Source organism: Patiria miniata, unplaced genomic scaffold (genome assembly GCF_015706575.1).
Source record: "Patiria miniata isolate m_02_andy unplaced genomic scaffold, ASM1570657v1 HiC_scaffold_11, whole genome shotgun sequence".
NCBI lineage: Eukaryota > Metazoa > Echinodermata > Asteroidea > Valvatida > Asterinidae > Patiria > Patiria miniata.
The window spans coordinates 1,414,371-1,435,725 of record NW_024037049.1 but is presented as its reverse complement, the minus strand read 5'-3'; the positions used below and the strand labels follow the sequence as shown (position 1 = coordinate 1,435,725).

The 21,355-nt window shown below is 41.8% G+C and overlaps 1 protein-coding gene across 1 annotated transcript in view; it reads left to right on the top strand.

Annotated features, from left to right (window-relative positions):
- LOC119741526 (protein O-glucosyltransferase 1-like) overlaps window positions 1-19,564 on the top strand; it is an 85,614-nt gene extending 66,050 nt beyond the window's left edge. Inside the window, exons 7-8 of the mRNA XM_038217321.1 lie at window positions 6,432-6,531; window positions 19,477-19,564. Coding sequence (XP_038073249.1) covers window positions 6,432-6,531; window positions 19,477-19,539 — 163 coding nt within the window. The 3' untranslated portion in view covers window positions 19,540-19,564. The remainder of the gene's footprint in view (window positions 1-6,431; window positions 6,532-19,476) is intronic.
- Window positions 19,565-21,355: the final 1,791 nt, after the last annotated feature.

Sequence of the window (21,355 nt, the reverse complement as noted above, 5' to 3'; positions counted from 1 at the left end):
CCAAATGAATGGAAAAAAACCCCAAAAATGACGAAACAAAAATGAAAGAACGACATAAGACAAGTAAACCAAATCATTCATTGATTAATTATTCTTTCTCATCAACAAGTTTGAAAAGGCAAAGAAAAAGCGGATGTTATTCTTCTCACCCTGTAGAGACTTGTTCAATTTTACGTCAAACCCTAATGAGAAAAAGCGGAAAGAAATGAAAAATGCCCATATAGTAACAGTTTGTTTTGTAATAAAAAACAACTGGCCACTTAAGTGAACTGCCAGGAATTTAAGAAGGGCAGTAAGCATCCAACAAAGGATCACTTATCCTGTAATTGATCTTTTGTCTGCCTGTCCAAGTACAAGTCCCACTACAAACTATCACCATGCACGGCCGTACCGTGTGCGTTCATGCGTGGACCGTCTCCCGCTTTGGCTTGAAGGGTCCCACACTCCCTCAATAACAATACCGTCTCCCGGTAAATGAACCAGGGGTATTTAGCCCGCCCGCCTAAGACTGCACGTGGGCAGCTAGTGTAAATGGTCAATATCCGGTCAATTTACATTTTGACCTAAAACAAATGGCGATAGACTAGAAAGCATTCAAGTGTCAAACAACTTCAAATAAATACACAAACAATGGGTAAACTAGAGTTTGGCGTTTGTTTAGTTACAAACGCAGAGTGGTCGGGCAGGCAATTTTTTCTTTAAACACTGCTGAGTTAAGTTAAATGTTAATGTAACAACAAAGGATCACGAAATTAAATCCTTTCCCTCACAATCAATTAGTTTGTTTAAACATGCATCTTAAACGTTGTGAAAAATTTCCGCAAACATTCTATGTACATATACAAGTTATTCGGGGTTGATGACGTCATTATTAAAAAAACAGGAAGTGAATACTGATTTAGTTCGGAGTGGATCAATGTTGATTGTGAAGTCAAACAACGTATGAAAATATAAGTGTATGTAGTATTCATAACACCTAACTTTCCGGTTTGATGACGTCATTAGTATTTGGAGGCAAAAGGTGAACATTGTAATGGATATTGTAACAATTTCAGCATTTGCACCAGGTGATGTCCTTACAGCAGTGTTTGGCATTTTTCTAAGTTCCTTTAAATCTATAGTCCATCATTTGCAGCTATCCAAAAAGTAGCTGGCGTAATTATTGTTGAAAAACATACTTGGTTGAAAGATAGTAAGGGGACTAAACTCCCTGTGAAATTATTCTTTCTGGCATGCTGTCATTTCGAAGTAATCAACGAAAGAAGGCCTTTCCAACGGTGCTTCTTAAGACGCACCGTAGGAAAATTTAAATTAGTAGTTCGTTTTGTTATTCGGCGAAGCGCGCGCAATCATTGGCACGACGCACACGCGCGCGCGGCTGCTATAATTCGTCGGATCGCTGCGCAACATCGCGTAGCTGCAATCGGCTCAGCGAGAACGTGTCTCGGACGCTGAATTCAGGCGCAAATCAAAACATGATTCAGCAACTGTTGATTTGAAATTGAGATCCTAGAATGCTGTTTTTCTCGGAATATACAGCTGAAGCTGAGCTGAAACTTCATTAGGTTAGTTGTTCAGTACCCTTCTTTAGATTTTGAGCACTTTTGTTGCTTCAAACGAACAAAATGCACAAATTACAAATGATGGACTATAGCTTTAAGTTCCTTGTATGACCTCACCCAGAAGGGCCCCTGGTTGGGACCATGCATGGATTAACATGTTGCATACATTAAACAGATAAAGAGTCAGTAGGCTATAGTGAACTATAGTCTCAGACCTCAATAGTGCATTGAAGCCCTCCCTCCCTACACTGGGTTGGGATCTATTCTTCATACTTGGCCATTTACTTAAGGAATTTCCTTGTTCAACACTTTCCTATAAGAACCTGGTGTGCCTTCATCCAGTGTGGATTCTGTGACTGGCCATTTCAGTTCTTGCTGTTTTTAGTAGTCATGTGGTCATGTGGTCTTTATTTTGAATTCACCTAACATTGACATTCCGGTTGACCCAGAAGTAAAGGTCAAGCGAGTTCACATACACGACAAAAAATGTTTATCAACTAATGGTTTATCTCATTACAAAGTTGGAACATAATTGATCTTTTTTGTTTGAGAGTTACAGGTAAAAGTAATTGGCCACTTTTTCCTCTAATATCGCTTATAATTTGACACCCGATGACATCATCATGAAGTCAGAGTAATGTACGGCTTGGGATGAGGGTTGATATATATTGAAAGTTACAAGTTCATGTCATAAACCTTCTAGGAGAAAACCCACGGAGAAGTATTGTCCGGGAAAAAAAAGAAAAGGAGAAAGAAAGATTAATCGTAACAACACCAAAGAGTGGTTGGGTTGTGCCCGACCACTCAAAAATCTAATTGTTTTTTTAAAGTGGAAAGGTGTTTTTTCAAGCATTTTTTTGAAACTCACCAATAGCATCTACATAATGTCACCCATTATGGGTGAGAAATGATCCACCATCATGTCAAAAGTGTGACAACAGGCCGGCACGTCACCAGGGGCACGGTGTATCAGATCATATGCAAGTATTTTCGCTTGCTTTTTTTATGCCCCGCCGGCAAACATACTGTTTCCACCTTGTCCGTCTGTGTGCGTGTGTGCTCTTGTATGGCTTTACGATAGAGGACAGACACACAAAGGGAGAACAAAAGATCCTTTCAGTCCTCGAGCGTTGGGTCTTTTGTTGAAAATGGTCCTCGTTCATACGGTTATGTGCTTAGTCTATGGGAGAGTGTTATATTACCGGGACAAAGGGAAACACAAAGCATTGTCCTCAAGAGTATAGAAATGCACGACTGTAGGCATTACATTCACTGTGTGGACTTCCGAACAAAAGAGGGCCACATAAACCAGGTAGAGGAGACGCTGTGTGGACTTGGGCTAGTCCACACAGTGTTTCCCCATTTCTGGAAAACAGGTTTAGAGGCATTTTTGGGTTAGGTTTATCAGTGGCAGAACGAAGAGAAACACTAAAAGGAATCATAGAAAAAAAAATTGGGTTGAAAGAGTTTTCACATTTTGAGAAAAATGATTTTTTTTCACTGGTTTTTCTTGACTACACGAAAGCAATGGAAAGTCCACACTTGGTATGTAACGTAAACATGGGTGGGTGTGTGTGTGTGCGTGTGCGTTTGGTTCCACAGCGATATCTGGATTGTATGTCCATGTATGTCTTGAACCTTGATACAGTGAAGGTAGCTTGCTACCAGTAGTATAACTTACAAGTTTGGACCCCATAAGACAAAGGCCAAGGTCATTAGGATTAAAACAATTGGATTTTATTTTATTTGAATTTTTTTTGTTTTTTTTACCAAACCAGTGTACATGTGCAAATGTAATCACTCACTAAAATATTAGGGGGCCTGTACACTGTTTACATGTTTTTGTATAATCAATGTTGCTTCTCCACCCTTTTTTTTCTAAGAGGGTCATATTTTAATTGAAACAACAGAAAACAAACACATATACATGTTACATTTTCTGCTCTAGCCTGCTGCTTGGAAACAACTCTTTGGTCACTCACTCCTGACAGGGATTTATCAAGTCAAGTCAAGGTTTAATCTGAAAAATACAACAAACAAAATATTTTCTTAATACACAAAATACAGGTACATTTTAAAAAAAAGTGACACTTTTCAAAGTGACACTTTTCCCCAGCTCTACAGTTTATCTGGTTGATCTGACCGCTGCAAAGCTTGACATCCAGTCATACACAATACAAAGCACGTCTACTCATACGATGAACGCAGTCATAATATGTACACAAAACATTCTGAAAACCAGCTACATGCAAGGCCTGCAATGAACCATGCTTTGACCTTTTGAACCTAAGGCGTGCGAAACAATATTTTGTATCAACTACTGGGCAACAACTTTAGCATACGTTACATACATGTACATGTATTACTAAAACTTGAGACTTGCACAGTAGTACATGTAAATGTTTATGCAGCTCTGTAGGTTGTTGAGTCACTTTCAGACCCCATAGGCCAACTGTTCTCATTATGAAAGACCAAAGAAATGATGTCATGATGATAACTTAAGCTTATTCAAATAACCATATTTTCTTTTGATTATTTAAAAATTCTTATTTCCATGTAGGCGTTCAAAGGATTATGCTAAAAGGATTTGCCTTTGAGAAGTGTCTTGCTTAAGACTGAAAATATCCAGTCTGTTTGCTTAAATCACATACAATGACTTCCCAACAGAAAAGCAAAAAAAACAACAACAACAATTCATTGTGGGATCATAGGCATCAATACATTAAATATATAACTAAAGAAAGCAATAACGATGTCAATGAACATTCCATGTGACCCAGGTAATTAAGTTGATGTTAATAGCGTGGTGTTATGTCATGGAAATAGGCATGGTTGCGGGGCATTTGTGTTTTTTAACACTACTTTTCTTGTTTTTAACATGCGTAGGAGACATCAAAGATTATGAATATTATTTAATTGTTGTTGTTGTTGTTTTTTGTGTGCATTTTCCTTCAGTATAGCCTATGCCCAGTGCCGTCTCATTTTGACAGAACAAAGAATTTGTACATAATGTTGCACCTAATAGGGTGAAATTTACATTACAATAATAGATGAACACATCAATATTTCATAATAGTATTGACACTCACATGCACACACACACAAAATGTTGATAACAATAATAATAATAAAGGGTATTTATAATTATTATTACAATTATTAACCACAATTATTGGTGCTCAAGGCGCTACATCGTAAATACCCTGCTCCAGTGTTGGAGTCAAATCCGAGTACTTAAGGGAGGAATCATCCCATCCCATGCCAGGTTAACAACTAAACAAATGTAATTAGTGTAAAATATATTTACAATTAATTAAATCAATGATTGAGCTGGCACTTTTTGTTGTCACCATTTCTTTTCCAAAAAGAGAGATCATGGATAGCTGAGTAGACACCTGAAGTGTTGGCTATTTTGAGAAAACCATTTGCAGACAACAAACTCAAATAAGTACACAAGTGCTTGCGACGTAAATATTTGTTGAATTTTGACGTCTGCTTTTTTCCAACTGGTGACGAACCCCCGGTGATCTTGATATCCCCATTTATTTATATCCGAAACTGGCAACATATGCAATTATTCATACAACCATAAGTAAAAGCTAAGTAAAACTGCAATGATTTAGCACATGTGATATACACACATGTAGTCTTCCTGTATGCGAGAAGGCTATGCGATCGCGCAAAATGTAATTTCTGTAAAGTTCTCAAAATTTCCCTTGGCGATGGACAATGCATGTGCTTAAAATGTGCTTATGAAGCACTGGGACAAGGATTTTGTTTGGAAAAAAATCCTGAAATGGCCTCATTGGTAACTGAAGCGGCGAGCGAACATAAGAAACATGGGCTTGGCTGGCTCCCGATTCACGAATCCTCAGCATTATGACTTCGAATGTTAGTAGCATTTGGGATGCGGGTACTAGACTAGGCCGAAATACAGACTGCAACCACGCAAGCGTTGTGTCGCAGGTTGAGCTATGGAATCTATAAAAGAAATGTACTCAATTTGTACTCCCAATTACTGCAGAGTCGAGTACTGAGTAAAAAAACATCGAGTCCATGCGAATCGAGTACGGGCAAAGTCAAAATATCTTTTGAGTACTGAAAGTCGAATACGGGCCGAGTACTTGCGTGTACTCGAGCTGTACGAGTACTCCGGGCCAATGAAACATTCCAAGAACCATCTCAGCTCTGTGACGAGTATTCAGCTCGATCCTGCCTTTCTGGCGCAAAGCAGCTAAAATCGACCATCCCTGCCCTCACAGGTACTCATTTACTCCTGGGTGACAAAGTGAGTGACAAAGTGCCTTTCCCAAGGGCACGCCCATCATAGCCCCAGGCTGGACTTGAACTCACAACCTGCAGAATTACCTGCGACCACGAATTCAATGCTCCAGTCCAAGAGGCCATGGTGTTGATAAGTACTACTTAGGGGGGGTCCTTGAAAAGTAGTGCTCTCCGTACAACTGCGAAAATGTGAAAAAATGTTGGATGGCCCCTTCTCTTAAAATTAAAGAATATGTGACAGAGCACTGTGTGATAGGTTTTCTTTTGTTGGTTCTATATCTGTTTTTGTTTCACAGGTGTTTAATGACTGAGAGGGAATAATTGTTCAGTGTGGTATCAGCTTCGCAACGATAGGGCATCATTACTTGATTCATTATTGGGATTTGTTAACAACCACTCCTTAGCTGTCAAGTTGAAAGGCTGGGTGGGAATGGTTTTATTGAAACAACACCTTAGAACCAGTGTTTCACATTATGAAAAAAAACTATTGCTTCTTAATGAGAAGAAGAAATTTAAAAAAAATTGCAAATCATATGATAGAATTTAGTCATATAATAAAAATTATTCATATTCTTATGATGTTAGGACGAGTGCCGAACGGGACCCTCTAATTCTTCTGTCCCGAGATGATAGAGACCTTGTTGATGCACAGTACACCAAGAACCAGGCATGGAAATCCGATGCAGTAAGTTATATATCTCAGCTGTAATCCCCCAATCAAACACTTTTGGCATCTACTGCACTCATCTTACCAGTAGAGTCACTACTACTGCATTTTTCCAGGGAGGGTGCAATCCACTTGCTAAGAGTTCACAATGCATACACTGAGAGCTGGATATGGTTTTATCAACATTTTGGACACAGATCCCCTGATTGTCTTAAAGCATAGTATCATCGACCCTGATCACAGAATGGCCAGTCTTAAGTTTCGCTAGATCAGACATTGCATTTAATCAAAATTTTGAGAACAAGAAAAAACTGGTATCATTTGATAGCTTGGAACTTGTAGATTATGGAAATATAACTTAAGAGCGATTTTAGATCAGACTAATTAACTTAAGAGCGGCCTGAAAAGCGCGGATGTGGGCGTGGCTGTCACCCCTTCTTTTGAAAGCAGTTTGTATTGATGCCTTGGCACTTGTGGAACATGAAAATATTACTTAAGAGGGCTTTTAGGTCAGACTAATGACCTTAAGACTGGCGGAAAAAGCCAGAAAGGGGTGATGCCTCAACCCCCTCCGTGTACATTTTGGCTCCTATCATCGCAAAGCATTTCTTAAATCCTGCCAAGTTTCTTTGACAGTTGTTCAGATGCCTTGCGGTTATTTTGACACCAGGTTTATGAAAATGTGGCACACCTTCATCACAAAATGTCCTAATGTTAACTTTTCCCATTGAAAAGTACATGCAAATGAAAGCGTGCATCAGAGTGCCGACTAACAGATCGTATAGAAGCTGTGCAAATGTACTTCAGATTAAAAATGAGAAAATGAAACAGTTTTTATTGATGCCTTGGCACATGTGGAACATGAAAATATAATTTTAGAGTGATTTTTGGTCAGAATAGTTAACTTAAGTGCGGTGCGAAGAGCGTGGAGGGGGCGGGGCTGCAACCCCCCTCCATGTACATTTTAACTCTTATCGTCGCAAAGCATTTCTTAAATTCTGCCAAGCCTACTTCACTCACTTACCTGTAGAGCCACTACATTTGCATATTCCCCTTACCGGCAGGTTCCATTCGCTATGAGTTTTATACAACAGCGCCCTCTATAATGCTACCCACACTGCCCTGCGCCACGAGCGCCATGTTTGCTTCCTCTTTTCTCTTAGCGGCGGGACAGATACGACGTGTTTTTCAGTACCTCCGATAATTGAGTTCTTCGTTTTTTTCTGTATTCCTATTTCCTCAAGAGTTGTAATAATAAAAGATAAGTAAGACAAAGAACACCTTGTTGTGTCGTGTAACAGTGATGTAGTGCCTTGATGCTTGGCCTTGGCCTTAAGGCTGCCTTAAGGCTGAATTTTAGGGCCTTGGCCTCGAGGCTTGAGGGCAAAAGCCTTGGCCTTGAGGGTTCATGGCCTTGCAATTTTGAGTCAAGGCTCTTCAAGGCCCGTAGATTTTTGCATTTTCCAGATAAATCTGTTCGAAATTTTGCTGTTCCCATTTTAATCGTATTACCGTAGAGGAGGGAAGCATCCTATAGATTTGTGTGTTAGGCACACTTCCACTTTTGTAGCATCACATTTTGTTGCCATTGTAGTAGATTTGCTGCAAAAATATTCCGTACACTTGTGGGGCTAATGAGATGATCACTTTAATTGCATATAACTATGGAATAGATCTGATTGGTTGTATATGTCTCCCTGATAAGTGCTAAAGATTTGCATGTATCTGTTTTAGATAATGCTGATATTTCTGACCATGTTGGGCCAGCAAATAAAAATTTCCCAAATTAGTTTCTTGGATCCCCTTTTGTTACACTTGGGAGAATTGTGCGTCAATATAGAAGTAAATCATTATTTTGTTTAGTTAAACTATATTGAAGACCTGAACTTATACTTTAATAGATACAGTGCAGTCATAAAACGGTGTAGGCCTATGCGAGCATGTTGATTGCAATTAAAGAAATGTTGTTCTTCGTAATGAGCAATTCGTGATGATAAGGGCAGATCCAGGGGGGCCAAAAGGGGCCATGCCCCCCCCCCCCAAAAAAAACGGAACCATTTTTTTTTATGTGACGTAATAAAGGCAGGCAATGAGTACACCACCATCTTTTCCTCAAAAAACATCGGTTAAAATGGTCAGAAATTGCCTCAGATCGCACCACAGTGCATCTCGAATCCAAAAAATGGCCCCGAAGCCCAAGCCGTAATTTTTTGACCCACTTTTTTGGGGGGAACCAAAATTTCTTTTGCCCCCCCCCCCAAATTGTGTTCTGGATCCGCCCTTGCGTGATGATGTGTCACTCATGTGACTATAATTAGCTCTATATCAGTGGTCATTTCATAAAACAGGGCCTTGGCCTTGGCCTTGAGGGTTAAGCCTTGGCCTTGGCCTTGAAGGTTAAGCCTTGGCCTTGGCCTCGAGGCTGGAGGGTCAAGGCCTTGGCCTTTGCCTTGAGGGTCAAAGCCTTGGCCTTGGCCTTGGCCTTGAGGGTCAAAGCCTTTGCTCCAACACTGTCGTGTAACAATTCTTTGTGAAGTGAAAGTTAATAAATAAGGAAGAGAAATGTCGCTTTGAAAGGGCGTTGCCCCGATTTCGCCTTCTGTGCGTGGCTCGGCAGACAGTGACGTCTCGCCGTCCCGCCAGACTGGAGAACCTGCAGCAGAGATGCCAACATACACGATTTGGGCGTAGCATGTACAAATCTGAGCCATGAATACGACTCTACGCTTATACTTCATTGAAATACGATTTTTATAAATATAATTGACAATTGTATTTATGTAATTGTTACATCTACAAGTGAACAGTTTATGAAGTATTACATGTAAATGGATATAGAAATGATAAATGAAATAAAATATAAATAAAAACCTTTTATTTAATTAAAAGAAGATTATGAAGACCGCCGTCAAAAACATTGCGATCGTGGAGGTGTTTCTTACCACCACGTTGGAGCGGCGAGCCGCGACTGACTATTTGACAACCACTAGTCGATTTTCCATGGTAACCTATGCACGAAATACATATTGGGTACCAGGCAAAATCGACCAGTGGTTGACAAATAGTCGCCACACACGGCGAATTCGTACATACATGTATGTACACATCCGCGTTAGATTCGATTGCCAGAAACCAGCCCCACTCTAGACTTGATTTCAAGTCTGAGATCGCGGTTGCGCTGCGCAATATTTTGCAAAAGTTAATTAAATGCAGTACCACTGTGCTATCATTCAATATTCGCCCCATAAGCCAAAACAGGGCGCTATTTACGATATGGTTATGGAGAAAAACCCACGATCACAGACTTGAAACTAAGTCTAGTCAAGCTGAAAACACAAGCAAATTTGATTTAAAAAGTCAGGGAAAGTGGCCCTGAAATGCCTCAGATTTCACCACAGAGCATCTGGAGTCCAAAGTTACCGATCCCCCTCGCAAATAAAAAAAAATCCACTTGCTACTCTTTTTAGAAATTCGATGTTGGCATCTCTGCTGCAGGTCGCACAGAGCACGTTAAAGATTTGCCTACCCCAACTGATGCAGTGGGAACTGAACAGAAAGAGGGAACATGGGGCAGCAAGGGTGGTAAGACCAGGGGCAAATCCAAAGCCGCTACCGTTGTTTGTCCCCAGACTGAAGGAGTGAAGCACAATAAATGGGGAAAACGGTCTCATGTGCAGACTGTAGAACCCGCCGTATCTGATACGGTTTCCGTGCTTTCTGGTCGTTGGTCGGCAACTCCGTGTGTGAGCATGCCCGCACCGGCCGTTCTACTACCCGTTGGGCCTGTTTCCGAACCCAGTGTGAGCCGTGGACCAGAGCAGGCCGTATCTATTGCTGAAACAAAAGTTACCGATCCCCTCGGCGCTGGGCGAAAAGCACACGCTGGGGGTACTCGGGCCCGGTCGACGTGGTTTCGTTTGGTGCTCCGTGTGTGAGCACTGGATGGGAACAGACCGGTGTTCATGCAGGGAAAAAAGTCACCGTTCCCCCCGGTGCTGGGCGCATGGCGCGCGCTGTGGGGGGCTCGGCCGGCCAAGTCCTGCTCGACGTTCCAGGTGCGAACGTCGGACCGGAACAGACCAGATTTATTGCCTCACCCACTTACGGGACATCATTGACTTCATCATACGTTCCATGTTCGGGGATTCCCAAGGTGGACGAATCATCAGAGATTAAATCATTTTCAAAGAAAAAGTCAAAGAAATCACGCCAATATGGACACCACTATTCTTCGTCGGATTCTGACGAGGATTCGTCCGAAAGCAAATCACCACGGCGCAGAAAATATCGACGCCGTGACACGATTCCTCAAGCCGAATTTCTGCAAGCATTTCACTCAATTTCGGCATCATTATCGGTCCTCACGGAAGCGCGGGGACAGGGGCCAGTGCGTGACCAACTCGCCCCCGAAGTCGCCCCCAATATCGCCCCAGCATCACAGGGTTTGCATCCAGATCAGTTAATTCACAGTGATGGTATGTAAGATGACCCTCCACAAGCATTAAGTCATACAGCTTCAGCTGCACCATGCATCAGCATCAATCCATCATCAACCTTCTCTGGATCTGATGCCGAGTCATCGCGGAACAAGAGTACAGTGCATGAAGCACAATGTGTTGCGGTTTCGGACCCATCCATTCAGGGAAATTCCGACCGTTCCCACACCAAATCTTCTGAAGAAGATAATATGGAGATTCAGCACCTTTCTAACTTCGAGACAGAATTATGACTGGTGCAGAGAGACATGATTCGTGTGCTCAAACTTCTTAAATGTGATGAGACTCCTTAAGTCCCGGAATGTAAGTCATTCAAGCAACGTACAGGCCCAGTTTGCTCAGAGACACATACTCCAATTTTCCCGACTATTCCTCTGAATCAAATGTGTGTAGCACACATCAAGGCCGTAATGGAGACCAAGAAGTGGAAACCTTACGATAAACGGGCTTCCAAATTCTTTCGGTTCCCAAAAGAGGACTTTGAGTCTTTCCTGTCGGTCCCGTCTATGCTACAATCAGCTAAAGACAAACTAGCAGCTGATGGTGAAGCAACTCCCGTTAAAGGGACATTTATGGACCAGGCCCGAGGAAAACTTGAAGATGTTCTGGAGAAGTTAGATGAGGCGTCTCGTTTAGGACTGCGCTCATCATCCTTCATGCTCCTTTTCTCAGAATATCTAGCCTGTGGCTGTGAAGAAGATTCCACCATCCCTGTGGATATGGTGATGGCAGCTTTTCACTGCCTCGACAATACTCTGCGCATTTGTCCTCAAACAATTTGCAAGAATCTTAACACTCGCCATGGCATCCCGACAAGCTAATGTGTTGGATGCATTATATCTACCAACTGAAGGAGCACGCAAGCGCTTGGACGACCTTTCGCTGGCAGGCAATGACTTGTTTGCTGGCAAGTTTCAAGAACTAATGGAGGCAGAGGCTAAACGCATAGAGGCCACCGGGAAAATCAATATGCGTAAGCCTACATCCAAAACATCTCAGGAGAACCCCAAAGCACGGACAGGAAAACCCACTTTCCAGATTCCGGCTCGTCGACCCTTTAAGGCCTTTTGGAACTCGCCCCGAGGCAGATTTCAATCTGGTTCGGACAGACAGGGTGCTCGCGCACGACCGACCCAAGCCAACTGTAGACCTCAGACCAGTGGTCAGACGTTCAAGCCTCCTCCCCCCAGAATGGCGTAGATGACATTCCAAACCTCCACCAGCCTCCTATTGTAGGACCGGTAGGACGACGCTTACAAAAATTCGTAAGGTCCTGGTTCCAAATTACAAACGACAGTTGGGTACTCAAAACAATCAGTAAGGGTTATCTCATCGAATTTACAAGTTCCCCCCCCCCCTTTGGACAATTTTGTTTGCCAAACGCCGATCCCTTTCAATCCATCAAAACGAGAGGCATTGGAACAGGAGATAAACTCACTTAGGACAAAAGAAGCAGTCCGGATTGTGTCTCCAGCACTGGGGGTACAGGGGTTTACATCAACCTTTTTCCTAATTCCCAAGAAAGAGACCGGCGTTTGGCGACCGATACTAAATTTGAAACCTCTCAACAAATTTATTCGCCCCAAATGATTTTGTATGGAAACATTGCGGGTAGTGCTAGACTCCATTCAAGTTCACTCATGGGCAGCATCACTTACCTTCACATTCCGGTACATCCAGATCATTACAAGTACCTCCGGTTTCACTACATGGGAACAACGAACGATTTCACAGTTTTTCCCTTCGGGTTGTACGCATCCCCACGAGTATTTACGAGAGTAGTGAAGACAATAGGAGCAGCAGGCGGGGATCACCGTGTTTATGTACCTGGAGGACTGGCTTATAGTAGACCAGTCGAGGACGGACACGCAAACAGCTGTACAGTTAACCCTGAGTCTGGCTACAGACCTCGAGTTTATAATCAACGAGAAAAAGTTGCATCCAATCCCAACCCAGTCACCAACATTCTTGGGTGCAGTCCTGGATCTCAAACATGGGGTGGCACGCCCAACATTGGACCGCATTCTGAACCTCCAGCAGTGCGTACTGCTGTTTTTAGATAAAAACATCTGCTCCAGCAAGAGAGTGGCTCAAGCTTCTGGGACTCATTGCTAGTATGGTGGACCTAGTGCCATTTTTCCGGCTCAGGATGCGACCTATCCAGCTTTATTTACTAATGTTTTTCCGTCCAAATATTCATCCACTGCACCATGTGGTGAGTATAACCACAATTCTGTCTCCACACCTGCAGTGGTGGTCAGACCCGACCAACCTACAACAGGGCCTCAAGTATCAGGCACGAGGGGGCCCGGAACACCAATCATCTCATGTCAACATCCTCGAGATGCAAGCAGTGTTCAATGCCCTCCAGCATTTCCGTCAAGCAATTATAGGACAGTTAATCCTAATCAAATGCGACAACACCACAGTAGTATCGTACATAAACCGACAAGGAGGCACTCGATCGCCCCAACTCTGCCTCCTAACTTGGGAACTGTTCCGATTTTGTATTCAGAACAAAGTCACTCTCACAGCAACACATGTACCTGGCAAGGAGAATGTCGTCGCAGACGCTCTGTCTCGGGGGACCATCATCCCGACAGAATGGACTCTGCGACCAGAAGTGGTACAGACTCTATTCAGATTGATAGACCGACCACACATAGATCTCTTTGCGTCTTCGAAGAACAACCAACTACCAGTGTTCTGCTCTCGAACACCCAGTCCTCGAGCATGGCACATAGATGCACTGTCAATCTGATGGGACGGCATGTTGGCTTATGCCTTTCCTCATATCTCTGGTCTCCCGAGTTCTAGCCAAGGTGGAGCAGGAGAACTGCAAACTTCTCCTCATGGCCCTTTTTGGCCACGTCAGCCATGGTTTACAAGACTTGTGAAACTTCTGATACATCAGCCGGTAGTATTACCTCACAGACCAGATCTGCTGTTTCAGCCGGTGTCGGGATTCATTCATCCAGCCCCAACAGATCTCCACCTGACTTGCTGGACATTGTCAAGAGACCCCATATAGCAGCAGGCCTTTCAGGAAAGGCTGCTGACATTGCAGCACAGAGTCGAAGGCCCTCAACAAGGACTGTCTATAATAGCAGATTACACCATTTCTAAAAAAGGTGTAAACAACACTCTCTCGATCCCACTAATACTTCTGTAACAAATATTGGGGATTATCTGGTTTACCTCTTCTAGTCTAAGATAACGATAGCCACAATAAAAAAATTATAGGTCAGCTATTGTGGCGATCCACAAAGGCTTTCCAGACGGTTCATCAGTATCCAACAATACAGCCATCGGCCATCTGTTACGAGGGATGTTTTTAACAAGACCTCCCACACGTAAACTGTTACCTTCCTGGGACCTTACTCACGTTCTTGCTAGTCTTTCAAAGGCCCCGTATGAACCCTTGAGTCAGGCTTCACTATTACACCTGTCAATAAAAGTGGTATTTTTGCTAGCTGTAGCAACTGCCAGACGTCGCAGTGAACTACATGCTCTCACAGTAGAAGATGGCCACGTGCAGTGGGAACCAAATGGGGTGCAATTGATCCCCAATTCTGGATTCCTGACAAAAAAATCAATCCGCTTCCTTTCAACCACCGGATATATTTGTCCCAGAAATAAATTCGCTCACCTCAATCCCATCAGACAAGATGTGGTGTCCAGTACGAGCTCTGAAATGGTAGGTTGACCGAACAAAACACTTAAGGGGTCAGACGAAACAGCTATTTATTACGTCTACATTACCTCATCGACCAGCATCTCAAGACACAATCACACGTTGGATTGTGACAGCTATTAAGTCGGCAGCAAACCACTGGCCAAGTCAGTCCCGATCGGACATTCGGGCACATGATGTTCGAGCGCTCTCACAACATCCTAAGCCTTCTTAAAAGGGGTTCCCTTGGAAGATATCGTCAAAGCTGCTTGCTGGAAATCTCCCAACACATTCTCGGCCTGCTACCTGAAAGATGTATTGCAGTCTGAGGGAAGACCTGGACGCACAGTCCTGACGGCAGCCAGAAAATCTGCTGTCAAAACTACAGAAGAAAGACATTAACATTGGATTTGACTTGTTGAGTCCCATTCAATGCTTAATTCTTTACTGGTTTTCATAGTACATGTAGTTCCCTAATTAATGTTTAAGGGTTGACTATTACATGTATATACACATAGAGCTTACAGGGAGTTTATATTGTCTATATATATACTTCCATACTAATTGAACTAGAACTTACAATACATATATCTCACTGCCCACCACCTTAAGGCGGTGCTACTCAATGCAAATGTAGTGGCTCTATAGGTAAGTGAGTGAAGTAGACTTTCCCCCCACAGAAGTGTGGTGGGAGTCTACGAGCGATACTTACCTGTAGAGCATCCCTCCCTCCTCCCCACTAGTTCGATAACAAGAGCTTAATCCTGTAGAGCACGAGAAAAGAGGAAGCCAACATGGCGCTCGTGGCACAGGGCAGTGTGGGTAGCATTATAGAGGGTGCTGTTGTATAAACTCTTAGCAAATGGAACCTGCCGGTAAGGGGAATATGCAAATGAAGTGGCTCTACAGGTAAGTATTGCTCGTAGACTTCCACCACACTTCTGTTGGGGGAACGTTTCTCTGACTGTTGTTCCGATGTCTTGAAGTTATTTTGACACCATGTTTATGGCAATAGGGCATACCTTCGTCACCAAATGTCCAAATACCAAAACAGGTATAGGCTTAAATACTAACTTTTCCATCACATAGAGCATGAATAACGTACATCAGATGGTGCATGCATATGAGAGTGCCGACTTTAACTGACCACTATAACAAAACATTTTAACAGGTTGAATTGAAACTTCACAGATTTGTACTACACTTATTCTGGTGTCCATTAAAATAGTGACATATGTGGAAAGAGCATTTTAGACCTCCGTTGCCCTCAGCTGGGTCAAATTACTTTGTATACCTTAGGTAACTTCTCACTAATATAATTTTATTCATCAAAACCGACATTTTTCATGAACCAAGCCACAACTATCAAGTAAAAAAGAACGGCATTGCAACTATTACTCTACACTCATGTTATAAATTCAGACCCAAAAGACAATGGGGTGACCTCTGACCTCTATTTCTCTTTTTCTAGTGGCAGCCGCGACAATGATACGACTGGATGGAAGGCTGTGAACCAAGATGCCAAATTCAAAGCTTGGTGTGAGATATCGCGCAATAGTAGCAAAGGCATAAACATATGGTTTTTGCTTGATGGGGGGGGGGGGGGGGCATGCCACCCAGAAAATTGTTGGCAAAATTAATCAGACGAATTTCTAGTTATTGCAGTGTATGGGGCGCAGTGTTAAAATTCAAAGCAACAGATTGTGACTGATTTATGATCTTTGTACGGAATGAAAGTAGCCAAAGCGCTTTACCCAACCATAATAATATAATATACTGCTTATATAGCCTTTTATACCAAAGGTCTCAAAGCACTTCACAATTATTATCCCTGTTCATCAGGCCATGAGACCAGTTTCTGCAGCATTTCAAGATCAGTGCAATCTGGTCTCTACCTTCACAGGTACCCATTTATACTCTTGGGATGGACAGAGGCAATTGTAGTAAAGTGTCTTGCCCAAGAACACAAGCACCATGTCCCCTGTTCGGGTTCGAACCCACGTACCGCGGCAAGTGAGCCGAACACCGTAACCATTGGACCACAGGGCTCCGAAACATTATTTCTCGTTCGCGATAACCAGCAACATTTTGTAACCCTTTTACCAAAGTCGCTGGTGCACTGTTGTCATGTTTGTCTAGCTTGCCTCTTAAAATTCTATTCGGTTGCACCTGCATTGGCATGAAAACAGAGGACATGGGCATCAGATGCTCTTAAGAAAAGAAATCACCTCTGCATCTGAATTCGTGACATCATGTAAAGAACAACAGAGTAAAAATTAACTTCTATTCATTATCTAGTCTTGGGACATGAACAGTTGACATTTTAAAGTAATAGTGGCAAATGAGTACATAAAGCTCGCTGACCTTAAAACGTCACCATGGGTCAGATATGAACTTTCCCTACATTTGAAACTTCATGTAATGGCAAGAATTCACATTGAGAGTTTAGATATGGGTCGTGGAAAAGTAGGTTTGGTTCTTTAAAATAGCAATAAATAGGGTATACACCGTTAATAGACCTTTCGAAGTCACCACAGGGCAAATGTGAAATTTTCTCATATCCGATCATTATATTCATTGTATGAAGAACCAACGTGCAAAGTTGTATGCTTTTATAGGCTCAAAGTGCACAACTGGTTACGATATTTGACCTTAACAGCCCTGTCAGCCCACCCACTGCCCCTTAAGATTCAATTCAATATCTAGCTTCAAATCTTAAAACTGATACATGTACAGTGTATGTACATTATAATTTGTTTTAATTCGCCAGCTACTGCTACCTGTGCTTTCGCATAATACCCATTATTTTAAGCAAACGTTGATATCTGTAATGACAGGACTCCCCAATATCTGTCGTGCATCTGTAAAGTTTCAATTCAACCTGTTAAAATAGTTTGTTGTTGTGATTATTTAAAGTCGGCACTCTTGTGCGCCTTCCGATGTACGTTATAGGCTTACATGCTCCATGAACATGTAATGGAAAGTTAGCATTTAAGCCCATACCTGTTTTGATATTTGGACATTTTGTGACGAAGGTATGCTCTATTTTCATAACCTTAGTGTCAAAATAACAGCAAGACATGGAACAACTGTCAGAGAAACTTGGCAGAATTGAATTAGTGCATTGCAACGATATGAGCTAAAATGTACATGGAGGGGGGTTGCAGCCCCGCCCCCTCCACGCTCTTCGCACCGCACTTAAGTTAACTATTCTGACCAAAAATCACTCTTAAATTATATTTTCATGTTCCACATGTGCCAAGGCATCAATAAAAATTGTGTCATTTTCTCATTTTTAATCTGAAGTACATTTGCACAGCTTCTATACGATCTGTTAGTCGGCACTCTGATGCATGCTTTCATTTGCATGTACTTTTCAATGGGAAAAGTTAACATTTGGACATTTTGTGATGAAGGTATGCCACATTTTCATAAACCTGGTGTCAAATTACCGCAAGGCATCTGAACAACTGTCAAAGAAACTTGGCAGGATTTAAGAAATGCTTTGCGACGATAGGAGCCAAAATGTACACGGAGGGGGTGAGGCCCCGCCCCTTTCTGGCTTTTCCTGCCGGTCTTAAGGTCATTAGTCTGATCTAAAAGCCCTCTTAAGTAAAATATTTTATATGTTCCACAAGTGCCAAGGCATCAAAACAAACTGCTTTCATTTTCTTCTGCACCGTTGCAACGCAACGGTATCAGTGAAAAGGAAAAAGAGGGGTTGACGGCCACGCCCACCCTCCGCGCTTTTCAGGCCGCTCTTTTCAGGCCGCTCTTAAGTTAATTAGTCTGATCTACAATCGCTCTTAAGTTATATTTCCATAATCTACAAGGTCCAAGCTATCAAATGATACTGGTTTTGTTCTTGTTCTAAAAATTTTGATTAAATGCAAAATTGGCCACATTTGGTATGGCGCCAATGGGCCTACAATGTATGTCTGATCTAGCGAAACTTAAGACTGGCCATTCTGTGATCAGGGTCGATGATACTATGCTTTAAGACAATCAGGGGATTTGTTCCCAAAATTTTGATTAAACACTATCCAGCTCTCAGTTAAACAGGGTGGATAAAAAAACACGAGATATTATTGCTAATTGGAACAGAAGTAGGGCACATGTGAATCAAAGGGGGGTAACCTCTGTTAGGGTTGAATCTTTTCTTTAAAATGTCACCCTGATGTAATGACACATTACATTCACGGTTGACTGAGCAGTGACCAATTTTATGAAAGGGTGGATTTAGAGACTTGTGCCACTTTTTATGGGGAAATCACTTTTTCCCCACCTACATGTACCTTGCTTGGGAACCATAGCCTTTCACTCTGTGACAAATGACACCACAAAAAAACACAATTGAAAAGTGGGGCAAGTCACTAAATAGACCCTTTCATAAAATTGGTCACTGCTCAGTCAACCATGACTTTTTTTCAACGTCATTAGCACTTTTTGTATTTTTCTGTAGTCTCAAATAAATCTCGTAAAATCTCGTGTACGCTTTTGGGCCATGCGTGCTTGGGACGAGAAACTGAGGTCAAACAGGGCTGTGTGCGTGACACGGCTACTGACTGTAATGATGAACTTGTTTGAAAGTAGAAACTGATGACAGGTTACATTTAGGACTGATCTATTTTTATTACGAGCATGGGCAAAACAAATTTGACTAAAAAATGGAGTTGATTCTGCAACCTTGAACACACCATGCCAGTGCTTGTTAACTAAGTAACAGTAATTATAATATAGGTTGAAAACAAGTTGTTAATCTTTACCTTAATTGTTCTTTTTTATTTTATTTAGGATACTCTGTATATGCCACCAGCCACTGAAGTCAGTCTTGAAGAGCACTGCAGGTTTAAGTAAGAATTTCCCACTCTTTCTGATAACATGCCCATTTCAAGGTACAGTTATTAATCAGCTTCCTTCCTTCCTTCCTTCCTTCCTTCCTTCCTTCCTTCCTTCCTTCCTTCCTTCCTTCCTTCCTTCCTTCCTTCCTTCCTTCCTTCCTTCCTTCCTTCCTTCCTTCCTTTCTTCTTTTTTGTCCGGACAATACTTCTCCACAGGTTTTCTCTTAAACGGTATATGGTATGAACTTGTAACTTTCAATATATATCGACCCTCATCCAAAGTGGTGCATATTACTCTGACGTCATGATTACGTCATCAGGTGTCAAATTACAAGTGATTTCATCTGAAAAAGTGACCAATTACTTTCACCTATAACTCTTGAACAAAACATTCAATGATGTTTTTATTCTGTAATCAGATAGACCATTAATCGCTGAACAGTTTTTGTCGTGTACGTGAACACGCTTGACCTTTACTTCTGGGTCTACCGGAAGGTCAAAGTTAGGTGAATTCAAAATGAAGACGTTAGCCTGACATCAAAACAAAGCAGCATTTCTTTTGAACGGTTCACGGTATGATCACAAAACCTTGTGTGAACTTGTACCATGTTACGAAGATCTTATAAATTGTGTTACGTCATCATGACGTCATCAGGTATCAAATTACAAGCGATTTAAGGGCAAATTTTGACAAAATAGTTTGCGTTATATCTTTTGAACTAAATAGAGTATCGTGTTCGTTTTTTCGTGAGGTTGTAGACTATGCCGTGAGAAACATTTCGTGTTCCCGGACGCAAAACCGCTGGACCTTTACTTCTGGTGTTACCGGAAGTGCAATAAAACTGAATATAACTCAAAGCGGAAGCATTTTACTACAGACATATATATTATGAAAGTGTTTAGTGAGAAATGCAAGACACAAAAAAACAGTGTGATGACGTCACCATCCGAAAGGGCGCCCCCTATCGGCACATAAAATAGAGTTTCCCTTCTTTAATTGTAAAACTATCCATCCAATTTTTACCAAATGGCCCCTTGACATTCTCTGATTAACCACAGATAACTTGGCAAGGTTTCAAATTCATGACGTCATCAGACCGAAAGTTACTTTAAGGAGAATTTGAAAAAGATCATGGTTTTAATTTAATTCTATCATTTGATCCCTCATATCTTCGAAGTCCAAATAATGATATCCATTACAATGTTCACCTTTGGATCTCTAATGCTGTGACATCATCAAACCGGAAGTTAGGGGTTATTAATACAAACAATTATATTTCCCATATTTTCATACGTTATTTTAATTTTACAATGAAAAATTATCCTCTCCGAACTTTATCAGTATTCACTAACCGTTTTCGACTGATGACGTCATCAAACCAGAAATAACTTTTTGTACACAGAGAATGTTTACTGAAATTTTTTCACACCGTTAAAGATACCTTTTTCAAACATTGATTGTACTTGAAGGGATTTAATTTCGTGATCCTTTTTTTCTACATAAACATATATTCCTAACTTAACTGGGCAGTGTATAAATGAAAAGGCTGTCCGCCCAACCACTCTGCATTTGTAACTCAACAAACGCGAAACTCTAGTTAGTATTGTGGTCATTTGTTTTATTACTGCAAGTCTTCTTTAAATGTCTTTAGAATGGATTGGTGTAAAAAAATTCTAGGCAAGTCCCCCACTCCCTACCTTTTTCCCAGCCAAAAAAGCTATACTTCGTCCTCTCAGTGCTAAAATGCCTTTTTTTGCAGCGACCACATGAGGCCGCTGTCTTGTTGTTTGATCAGCACCATGCACACATGTGATTTTGAATGTACATGTAC